At 44.3% G+C, this 12,511-nt stretch overlaps 1 protein-coding gene across 1 annotated transcript; it reads right to left on the bottom strand.

The window, feature by feature from the left end:
• Nucleotides 1-1,584: 1,584 nt before the first annotated feature.
• On the bottom strand, nt 1,585-4,342 carry LOC123138571 (red chlorophyll catabolite reductase-like). Its single transcript, XM_044558543.1, has 2 exons — nt 4,331-4,342; nt 1,585-2,208 (listed from the first exon to the last, which is right to left on the bottom strand). The coding sequence occupies exons 1-2, from the start codon at nt 4,340-4,342 to the stop codon at nt 1,585-1,587; spliced, it is 636 nt and encodes a 211-aa protein (XP_044414478.1).
• Between the last annotated feature and the right edge of the window lie 8,169 nt (nt 4,343-12,511).

The raw sequence follows: 12,511 nt of genomic DNA on the forward strand, positions 1-12,511 counted from the left end.
CCCCTTTTCCTTTGTTTTTTCTTCCATTATTTCTTTGTTTTACCTTTTCTTTATTTTCCTTTTTCTTTTTTCCCTTTTCTTTTCATTTTCCCCTTTTTTTGCTTTCTTTTACTTTTCATTTTTGGGAGCATTTTCTAAAATTTATGAACATTTTTTAAATCATTAATATTTTCCGAATTGGTGAATTTTTTAAAAAAAATCGTCAACATTTTAATCAGATTTTCATCGTGAACATTCACCATATAGAGGATGGGATCCTGCACGAGTACCTCTACCATTAGCTTCGTTTTTAACCATACTTCTGGTCTAACCCTACAGGAGCATGGAAACAATGTCATGCTTTGCTATGTGGTGGGTATGTTATGTTGATTTCAGATGTGAACTAATATGTGTGTGTTGTTTATATGAACGATGTCCACAGAAATCTAGCACTACAAAACAGTGGGTATTGGTGGGCGGTAGAAACACTTTGAGTACCAGATCAAGGTTAACAATTGTCTAGAGTAGCTAACCCTGCGGCTGGAGACGGTAGAGAGACAGTGAGATCTGCATATGCATAGTACTAGTACAGTGAGACACAATGAAGCTGGGTGTTAGTACTAGCTCAAAGGCTTTGGCCAGCGCGTGGAGCACCTGGAGCAGGGTCTGTAACTTCACGGATGGCTTGCATGCAGGATGGACCAGCTTGGTGTCGGCCATTCGTCTGGTAGCATATGTGAATGTGATTTAGTTAATTCTAGGCTACAACCAGTAGGAATGCACAGAGTATGGATTGATAAAATTTTGAAGTTATCGCTTTGTGAACTATGGCAAACAAAGTGCTTGTCATCGTCTGTGCTTAACTAAGTCAGTTTGAGGCGTCGCTAACCTCTTTGGACGCATCATTGCGAGACCTTGTTCTAAGTCTTCAAACCTTTATCGTGGAGGTTGGAACAACCACAAATATGCCAAGAAGCAGGCCACGGGTCATGGTATTATACCAGTTATTGATTGATTGTAACGGAAATAGAGTCAACGTTGAGGTGGTTAATGTTTCCGGGGGCATGACCAAATTTTTTTATAACATCCAGTATGGTATAGTGTCCTTTCCAGCTAGAGAGAATGGCATATTCTTTCTCTCCCTACCATTACCAATATTGAAGCCAAGTAATTTCCTCCTCAGTCAGTAAAACTATTATGTAGTTTCTTCAGCAGAAATATGTAGTGTTCACGACATACTTTCTTGGCATATACGCAACACGGACAGAGACTACTTAACTGCAAATTAAGAAGCTGATTTCCTAGAAAAAAAAGACCTTCAGGTCGGGATGAAGCAACTAGGCAGAATATACTTCAGCAGAACTGTTGTATGCATTGGATGAAGTAGAGGGCGTGGCCCGTGGGTGTACTCTCCTTTGCAAGGAAAGAATAAAACTACCAGGCATAAAAAATGTGAACAAAAAATTATCTTATTCACATCGCTACTTAGTAGGAAAGTCGCTTTCTGCAGCACAAAATGATGCCATACACTGCTTACAACTCGCAGATTTTACAGAAACAGGCTTATCATTGGATGCAAAATGATTACATTTCTGCGTCTGAATCCTAGGCCTCTTGTAGTTCTACCCCAAAGGCCTTACGGGTTTCAGCAATGATGTGGCCAGACACATCAGGACCAAACATCCTAGGCAGATTTGCAGTTAGGTCGACCTCAGTTGATTTTAATCTTACAGCTTGGTCCCTCTTGATCATTATCTCCCTCTCGGCCTCTTCCATTTCGGAGGTGTCACCAGTGCAAGTATGAAGCCAGATTCGAAGAACCTCCTTGACAACTGACGCCAGATGACCGCACACTATCTCTTCCATGGTACCCTCCCCTCCTTGCCCGCAGTCGATGGTGACCGACACCGCTGTTGGAGAACATGCACTGCGCACAAAGAGCGACGGCGACCTGTATGGACGGGTTTGTGGCAATTCTTCAATTTTCTCACGTTGGTTGTCCAAGTGAGTATGTTCATAGTACTTGTGGAGGTACTCCGGTTGGAGCGCGAGGTCTTTCCATGGGAGCAGATCAAGAATCACAACCATTGAAGTTGGCCTGCCTTGTATGAACTCCATGAGGAAATGTGGTGCATCCGTCAAGGCATTTAGGAAAATAAGAACCGACGTAATGTCGATTGCGCCATTTGGGACTTTGCAGTGAAGTGACGAGTGCAGCATGAAATCTAGCTGTAGACAAGAAATTATAACATTTAAAGCGTACAAATTTTTCTCATAACCTGGATTATAGATCTTTGTTTGTATGGTTGTCAAAAAGGGGGAAATATAGTGGTTTTCTGAGCTCCTATGTAGGTACACTCGCTATCCCTACTGTCCATCCATGTGCAGAATTTTTGGGATCCACGGGAGTTTTTTTTTAAATAGACCCGTGGGAGTTGTGGTGTAAACTTAATTGCAGACATGTGTTGTGCAGTCGTGCTATTGGTTGCTAAATTTGGGCTGTCCACAGCGTACCAAAATGTAAGATGTTTTGCTGTTTAATTTGAATTACAAAAACATCTTATATTTTAGTACAGGGGTAGTAGTAGACAACACTACACACGTGAGAGTGAGAAAGAAAGGTGGCATAGTAAATTGAAGACAAAGAAGCAGTATGAGAATATGAGACACGAGAGAGGAAAAGATAGAGAGAAAATCCAAATGGAGTGTTTGGCCTGTGTGTTGACACCAGATTTTGGCACGGTCAATAACTTATTTAAGATGGCCTCAAATGGAGAAGTGATCTTCATGAAAGAGTTCCGTATTGTCGATATGAACATCTTTGAAGTTTGGGTCACCGCAGTCCGATTTCCTCTCGAAGGCCGAAACTATACTCAAAGTACTAAGATCTTATATTCAGAGTACAGTTTGGCTGATTAGGCCCCCAAGACGACCTCAAATGGAAAAAGTATCTACACGGATTGTCTTCGTCTCGTCGAAACGATTGATTTTAATATAAAAATTGTTCCAATCCGAGTTCGTATGCAAAAGTTAGAGCCATCGGAATACAACCCTGTCACGAGGCAAAAACTGGCGCGCCCCACCAGACACCCTGTCTGATGGGTAGCGCGAGGGATAGCCTGTTTTGCGCGACCAATTTGACCCTCGAGATGACCTCTGATCAAAAAAGTTCAACATAAAAGTTGTTTGTCTCTTCGAAACGGTCAAGATTGCTTTTGGGCTCGTTTCCATCGGAGATCGTTTACCACTACAAAATAGACCCGCAAGGTGCAGCCAGTTTAAACCGAACAGTTTTGGAAAGTTCAGACAAAACCAATCCGAATTTGGCTAGGGTTTTGGACGTGAATCCAAGCATTTTCCTTGCACGGGAAGTCCAGCCGCCTCTTATATACCTGAGGGGTGATGGCCGATTGAACAACACACAATCGATCAATCAATCTATCACTTTTTATCTTTTATCTTTTCTCCTTAACCCTAGTTCTTCTTCTTCCTCGTTCTTCGTTCGTTCTTCTTCATTGTAGGGCGGCGAACCTCGAGGCCCTAGGGGCGATCAGGTCGACCTAGGGCAGCCCATAGCCGCCGCGCGCCCAGACGGGGTCCCTCCCGGGCGTGTGGGGTTTCGGGTCCCAAAAGCGCCGGCTTGCTGTCTTGCGTATCGCGCTGGAAGTCGGCCTCCCGCGGTGTGAGTTGCGGAGCATCTCCCTCGGCGCCGCGGGTACACATCGACGTGTTCGTGTGACGCGTTCCAGCGTCAACACACTTTTTGGCGACTCCGCTGGGGACGAAGCTTTGAACGGTCTCCAGCCCGTTCTTGCTACGAAGAGATCGTCATCTAGGGTTTGCACTCTACAAAGGTAACATGAATACCCAATTCACTTATGTAGATGCAAATAATACATATGTTGTTGCTAGATCATCTAATGAGCATATTGCATCGGCTAGCCCTAGTTTTATCAATCATGCATCTAATTATGTGCAACAGCCGATTCAGAATAATCTTCATGCTTCAACTTCATATAATTTTAGCAACATGCAACATATGTATCCCAACTCCCATGCATCGGCAACCCCACAAATCTATATGCCGATGAACAACATGATGAGTTTGATTAATCATGTTGAGACACCCCATGTAGGAACTTCCAATAGTATGCAACAAAGTGTTTCAACTTTTTATTCATCGGCAAATAACTTGCAGTATGTTAATCCAAACGTGCCGGTGGATAGGGGAATTGGCCATGCCACTACTAGTTATTCGGCCAATTACCCTCAAACATCGTATGCTACACCTCATGCTACGAATTTTTTGGCACCATACGCAATTGTAGATATTCGTGATTCGGTTGCGCACCTTCATGCTCATGGCCGAATAAGTGAGAATTCTACCAGAGCGCATGTGTCTTTACCTAGTAACGTAGCATATCATGTTGCCCCTGCACAATTACAGAATTTCGGCAACACACCATTGCTGAAAGCGTCTCAAAGTATTGGGGGGCAATCCGATGAAGATTGGGCTGAAATTGGTCGAAAAAACTTAAAGATAGACTAGATGCAATGTTTGCTGAATTTAGACAAGAACAAGCAACCTTGCGAATCAAAGAAAGAAAGAGTGATGATTCGGATAACAAAGTTAATTCGGTTATTAAAAAAGCCAAATCAAATAGTATGTGTATCGAATCTATCAAAGAAAAAGAGGATGCCAAGGCATTGGAGAGTCATTCAAAAGTGGAACAAAGTATTATTCAAGTGATACAACCATCATGCTCTCCCAACGTAATTGAAGAGGTATGTCTAGCAAGTGACTTGCCTATCTTCCGATTTGGTCGCAACTTTATTGTCGATGCTTCGATAAGAAAAATTCTCATAAGTAATTTTGAAAGACCAATGAAGAAGAGTAATTTACTTGTTAGCAACAAAATTGTTATAGACTATATCGGTCAACCCATTGCACCATTTATAAAGACTGATAATGACTTATTGTTGTGGCCAAAGCTTTCCCCGTTGCTTTATCTAAAGTTCATATCTAGTTGGGTAGCTTTGCTTATTTCTTACTTGGTTTGCACTTTGTCTCAATTGAGACATGTGTGTTCTAAATATTTTTGTATCGGAAGTTTAAAGCCAAGGTTAATTTCTTTTGAGAAATCCGATGCTAATATAATATCTTATCCAAAGACACCGGAGATAGAGTGGAAAACACAATGTATAGCCGAATGGGAAGATTCTAAATCTGAACCATTCGTTTGCTTATCTTCAAAGCCGTTCACACAGCAAGATCGGCTAGAAAGCAAGAAGTTTACCTTCAATTCAAGCATGTGTGACCAAATATTTGATTTATTGCTGAAAAATAATTACATAAGAATTCTTGATCACCATGTCAAGCCATCAATTCAAGGACGAATGTATTGTAGGTTGCATCATTCGTTCAAACATAATTTTGAGGATTGCAATATGTTTCGTCAAATAGTTAAATTGGCCATTGATAAAGGACGATTGAAATTTGTTGAGAAACCAAGAGATGACCAGTCTATTCCAATTGGTCTTGATGGCAGAAAGTTTTTGCATCGGCTGCTTCAAGCCGATCCATTTAAAGAGGAGGTAAAAACTGCAGGTGATGGGGTCAAGCTTTCAAGTAAAGAAGTTGTTGAAGAGCATAATGAACATAATTTTGAGGGCGAGAATTCCATCGAAGCTACAATGGAGACGCCAAGGACTGGGGGGCAACAAGCAAATCCAATGGTTGGTGCAAGCACAACCAAAGGAAACAAAGGCCGAAATAAGCGCAAGTGTAAGAGATCAAAAATCACCTTCGCTGAACTATTGGATAAATATCAAAAGAAGAGTGAAGAGAAGAATGCTTATTGGCCAAATCATGCAAAGAAACCAAGATCACCCCCAAGGCGCAAATATGAGGATTGGTATTGGCAAAGTGATAATTTTAATGAAACATATTCATATCCTTATTTTGGGCCGCCAATGCCAATGCCGTGGATGCCTCCCTATGCTCATATAGATACATATTCATCATGGGACAGGTATGATACAAGGGCACATTCTCCATCTTATTCTAGACCATCTCACCAATACTATGCAGCTCCAAGGAGATCAACATTTGAACAATCACGCGTCAAAGACCGTTTCAATCATAAAGAATCGGTCTGGTGCACAAGGAAGAATAAGGAGGTGGTTGAGCAAATCTACCGCGTCAAAAGAGATGGTCGTAAGAGTGCCACTTCAGATATGATCTCAAATGAAAAAGAGCCAATTAAAGTGTTGACATTGGCTACAAAAGGCAATGAGGCAAGTCAATCAAGTGCCAAATCTGAAGGGAATAAGTTGAGAGTGCACAAGGTAAAACAAGAATTGCCATTACTTCAAACAAAATCGCAGCTGGGATGCCCACTTGGCTTATCATATTGGCAAAAGAAGGAGTTGCAGAAGCTTAGTGCACAAGAACTTGAAAAGAGAAATATGGCATGGGTTCCCAAAGGAAATATTCAAAATAAGAATTATGTGCGAGCTTCCTTTACAAGGAGTGCGACAAAGGTGAAGAAGGAAAAGAGTGAAAGCTACGAAGGACCAAGCCGAAGGTTTCAACATCTTCGGTCCACACATTATCCATTTTCTTCAACAATGTCGTTGATGCCTATGCCATGAAATTCTTCATCAGGTATGATTGGTTACCCTCAATGGGCTTATTTTAATCCATGGATAAAATATAATTTCTTAAATCATGAAAGGGTATTACCAAATCATTATATGTTCGATTAGCTTCACTTTTGTTGCTAATCTAAATGGCCGATATATACTTATCGTCCAAGGCACGTACAAAATGGCCGATGGAGTGTTGACATCGCGCTTAGAACAAACTTCGTGCAAGTTATTTTTCGGCACACAAGTTTTGCCGAAAAACAGGGGGGCATGTGTTGACACCAGATTTAGGCACGGTCAATAACTTATTTTAAGATGGCCTCAAATGGAGAAGTGATCTTCATGAAAGAGTTCCGTATTGTCGATGTGAACATCTTTGAAGTTTGGGTCATCGCAGTCCGATTTCATCTCGAAGGCCGAAACTATACTGAAAGTACTAAGATCTTATATTCAAAGTACAGTTTGGCTGATTAGGCCCCCAAGACAATCTCAAATGGAAAAATTATCTACACGGATTGTCTTCGTCTCGTCGAAACGATCGATTTTGATATAAAAATCATTCCAATCCGAGTTCGTATGCAAAAGTTAGAGCCATCGGAATACAACCCTGTCACGAGGCCAAAACTGGCGCGCCCCACCAGACACCCTGTCTGATGGGTAGCGCGAGGGATATCCTGTTTTGCGCGATCAATTTGACCCTCGAGATGACCTCTGATCAAAAAATGTTCAACATAAAAGTTGTTCGTCTCGTCGAACGGTCAAGATTGCTTTTGGGCTCGTTTCCATCGGAGATCGTTTATCACCACAAAATAGACCCGCAAGGTGCAGCCAGTTTAAACCGAACAGTTTTGAAAAGTTCGGACAAAACCAATCCGAATTTGGCTAGGGTTTTGGACGTGAATCCAAGCCTTTTCCTTGCACGGGAAGTCCAGCCGCCTCTTATATACCTGAGGGGTGATGGCCGATTGAACAACACACAATCGATCAATCAATCTATCACTTTTTATCTTTTATCTTTTCTCCTTAACCCTAGTTCTTCTTATTCCTCGTTCTTCGTTCATTCTTCTTCATTGCAGGGCGGCGAACCTCGAGGCCCTAGGGGCGATCAGGTCGACCTAGGGCAGCCCATAGCCGCCGCACGCCCAGACGGGGTCCCTCCCGGACGTGTGGGGTTTCGGGTCCCAAAAGCGCCGGCTTACTGTCTTGCGTATCGCGCTGGAAGTCGGCCTCCCGCGGTGTGAGTTGCGGAGCATCTCCCTCGGTGCCGCGGATACACATCGACGTGTTCGTGTGACGCGTTCCAGCGTCAACACCGTGTAACAAAATATGTGTAGAGCGCTTGATCTATCTAAAGATAAAAGTCTTTTCGAAACATTCTAAAGACTGCAGTAGATTAGAATTGGATAGTGGTGAGGAGTGTACCTACATGAGTGCTCCATCTACAACTTTCCATTTATATAGGTGTGCCAGGCCACCTTGATAACTCTATTCTCCCTTCATTCCTAAATATAAGTCTTTTTAGCGGAGCAAAGTCTTTCTGAAGGCGTTATCTTGCTAGCTCGTGGCGTCTTCGGTGTTGGATTTGAAGATGTTTGACGTCTTGCTGGCTTGGCTTGCCTCCCTCGCTATGTCTTTCTCCCGTTCAGGCTGAGCACCCTTGTCTCTCTGCTCTGCGTTCCATGCTCATGACTTCCTGTGTTCCTCGCTATGTTTTTTATAAATGGAATGATACACAAGTTTTGCGTATTCATGACAAAAAAAGGTGGTTGTTGAACAAGGTTCTCAAAGCGGAGGACAATGGCATGCCTCACAACGATGCCTCCAAGGAGATTAATTAGCGACACCTCAAACCGACTTAGTTAAGCAGAGATGGTGAGGAACACTCAGTTCTCCATAAAACCCAAGCAACCACTTCACAGTTTTTTTCAATCATATCCACGCCGAGCAGACGGCTGCATTCCCGTTAGTAGTGGCCTAGCAGTGACTGTGCTCAACATCTGCAAGCCACCCCGTGAAGATAAGATGTTGGCATGTAGAACTTGCTGCCAAGACACCCTGCCTTCAGGCCAACCCCACCACGCGACCCCATTTTGTCCGGGTGCGTCTGTTTGGGGTAAAACAGACGAATAGCACGGCCCAACGCACGGCCTCAAACGAACAAATGTCCGGAATTCGTTCGTTTTCGACCCATCCCCGGCCCAAAGTTGCGCTCGGTTTGGGGTGAAACGGACGCGCGCGGAAGACCGCGACGCACGCCCTTCTTCCCCCGTGGCCCGCCTGTCGGGGACACTAGAAGTACCTCCCTTCCAACGCTTCGACCCTCTCTCTCCTGCCCCGCCCGGCCGCCGGCGCCGCCGCTATTCTCCGGCCGCCTCCTCACCGCGCAGCCCCCGGCCGTCCATACCAAACCACGTGTAGACATGGCCGCCACCACGCCCGCGCTTTCGCCGTAGTTTTGGCCGTCGATCGGAGGAGGTTTGGCCGTCGCCGCCTTTGCCGGTGGCAGAGGAGACACGACCGCCGGCGACGTACCACGGCGGCCGCGGCAGCTTCCGACGGCTCCAGAGCGGCCAGTAGCCGGCCGGCAACCACCCCTGCTGCGTCGAGGTGATCATCGCGGCCTCTTCGCCACCACGACCACAAGGTGTTCGACATTTTGCCCACAAAGGTATGGACAGTGGAGACGAGTTCTTCTTCCACCACTTCCTTTGTTCATCGGACGATTCATCGTCGGATGATGAAGATCTTGTGGTGGATGCACTAGTCATTCACGACCACATTCAACGGAAGCTTCCTCGGTACAGGGGGTCAGTCCCTGTCCGTGCTCCCAACCTGAACCGCAACAGGGAGAGAGGCCACGCCCTGCTCTATGCCGATTACTTTTCCAACAAACTGCTCTTCAAGCTGGATAAATTCCCTCGCCGTTTTCGAATGGCAAGGCATGTGTTCAATCGTATCCGAGAGGGAGTGGTTGCTCATGACCCATACTTCGAGTGCAAGACGGATGCCCTTGGCAAGCCTGGGTTCTCCTCTTACCAAAAATGCACCGCGGCCGTCCGCATGCTTGCCTAGGGAATTCCAGGCGATCTGGTGGATGAGTACGTGCGTATGAGCGAGACAACATGTCTGATGTCAATGTACATGTTCTGCCAAGCTGTGATCGAGGTGTTTGGCCCAGAGTATTTGAGCCAGCCAACTGCCGCTGATATAGAGAGATTGTTGGCGGCCAACGCAGCTAGAGGCTTTCCAGGCATGCTTGGCAGCATAGATTGTATGCACTGGGAGTGGAAGAACTGTCCATTTGCTTGGCAGGGCTAGTACAAGGGGCATGTCAGCGAGTGCACTGTCATATTAGAAGCGGTGGCATCACAGGATCTCTGAATATGGCATTCTTTCTTCGACATGGCAGGTTCTCACAATGATATCAACCTGCTGCAACATTCTCCAGTCTTCGCGAGGCTTGCAGAAGGCCGCTCCCCACCTGTCAACTTTGAGATCAACGGTCACCAGTACAACAAAAGATACTATCTAGCTGATGGTATATATCCTCAGTGGTCAACTTTTGTGAAGACAATCTCGAAGCCCCAAGGTGAGAAGAGAAAGAGATTTGCCGAAATGCAAGAGAGTGCTAGAAAGGATGTGGAACGTGCTTTTGGTGTGCTTCAATCCCGATGGGGCATCGTTCGATACCCTGCACTGTCATGGAATGAAAGGAAGCTTTGGGAGGTGATGATGGCTTGTGTGATCATGCACAACGTGATCGTCGAGGACGAGCGTGATGACAGTATCTTTGACGAAGGATTTGATTTTCAAGGTGACAATGTTGAGCCCCTGCACCAAGAACCGGCCACGTTTGATCAGTTCTGCCAGTTCCATCGTGAGCTGCGTGATTGGCACACTCATAAGGCTCTTTAAAATGACTTGGTTGAGCATGTGTGGGAGCATATTGGCAACCGATAGATGTATTGATTCGTTTTATGTTCATTCAAGACAATTTCGATTTGGTTGTAAAACTATCTTTATTAGAGACAATTTCGATTGGGTTGTAAAACTATTTTAATTTTCAAACAATTAATATTTGGACGTGCAAACTTGTTTTCATATGAAAATATGAGCATTTTAGGCCCTGGCGGACGAGATGGGGCAAATGGATGAGGCCATGCACTGGGCGCACGGCCACCGCATCCTAGAACAGGCCCGGACACGACCTCATTGCCCTATCCAAACGGACAGAATCCGGACAAAACGGACGTCTGTTTGGGGTCGCGCGATGGAGTTGGCCTCACGTCCTGCTTCTGCCAATATGTATGCTACTCCACGCGCTGGCCAAGGACTGTAGCTCCTGTACCAACACATTGCTTCATTATTACTGCCAGACTAGTACTATATGCACATGCAGAGCTCCCAGTCTCTTCCCCATTCGGCTGGTCAAAAGCGCCTTCTACACTAGACTTACTGTAAACAAATATCCAATATGCCTCGTTGTGTTCACATTATATTACGATCTAAAATATAAAAGCCGTTGATTGTGTGGTGTGAGCAGATTATAACAATGTGTAGAAGAACATAATTCTATATAGAATGGAGGGGTACAACTTTAAAGGAGAAACATAAACCTGTTTTAGAAATTCAAGACATAGCTTCATTTGGTCGGTAAGGAACATTGTTAAATTCTGTATATATTAAATTGAAAATAAGAAATTAAGGAATTTTTTAAAAATATTTTCAGATTTTACTGTTCATGCCGAGACCATATGAGCTCGAGCTGAGAAAGGCACTTTCGTTAGGTTTGAGGTTTCATAGATACAATGACATGACACAACATAACTGGTGGGTGTTGTTGTAAATATGCCCTAGAGGCAATAATTAATTAGTTATTATCATATTTTCCTGTTCATGATAATCATTTATTATTCATGCTAGAATTATATTGATCGGCAACTCAGATACATGTGTGGATACATAGACAAGAACATGTCCCTAGTGAGCCTCTACTAAACTAGCTCGTTGATCAAAGATGGCTATGGTTTCCTAGCCATAGACATGAGTTTTCATTTGATAACGGGATCACATCATTAGTAGAATGATACACAAACTATGAACGTAGCGTATGATCGTATCAAGTTTATTGATATTGTTTTCTGCATATCAAGTGTATGTTCCTATGACCATGAGATCATGCAACTCACTGACACCGGAGGAATACCTTGTGTGTACCAAACGTCGCAGCGTAATTGGGTGACTATAAAGGTCCTCTACATGTATCTCCGAGGGTGTCTGTTGAGTTGGCATGGATCAAGACTGAAATTTGTCACTCCGTATGATGGAGAGATATCCCAGGGCCCACTCGGTAATACAACATCATAGTAAGCTTGCAAACAATGTGACTAATAGGTTAGCCACGGGATCTTGTATTACGGAGTAAAGAGACTTGCCAGTAACATGATTGAACTAGGTATGGGGATGTTGACGATCGAATCTCGGGCAAGTAACATACCGATAGACAAAGGGAACTGCATACAGGATTAGTTGAATCCTTGACATCAAGGTTTGACCGATAAGATCTTTGTAGAATATGTAGGAACCAATATGGGCATTCAGGTCCTGCTATTGGTTATTGACCATAGAGGTGTCTCGGTCATGTATGCATAGTTCTCGAACCCGCAGGGTCTACACACTTAATGTTTGGTGAAGATATAAGTATAGTTGAGTCATTATGGTGGTTCCCGAAGGTTGTTCGGAGTCTCAGATAAGATCCCGGACATGACGAGGAACTCCGGAATGGTCCGGAGGTGAATATTGATATATTGGACAAGGGTATTGTAGTCCAGAATTGTTCCAGGGGTACCGGGTGATGACCAGCATGACCGAAAGGGGTTTCGGG

The sequence above is a fragment of the Triticum aestivum genome, chromosome 6B, assembly GCF_018294505.1.
Source record: "Triticum aestivum cultivar Chinese Spring chromosome 6B, IWGSC CS RefSeq v2.1, whole genome shotgun sequence".
Classification (NCBI taxonomy): Eukaryota; Viridiplantae; Streptophyta; class Magnoliopsida; order Poales; family Poaceae; genus Triticum; species Triticum aestivum.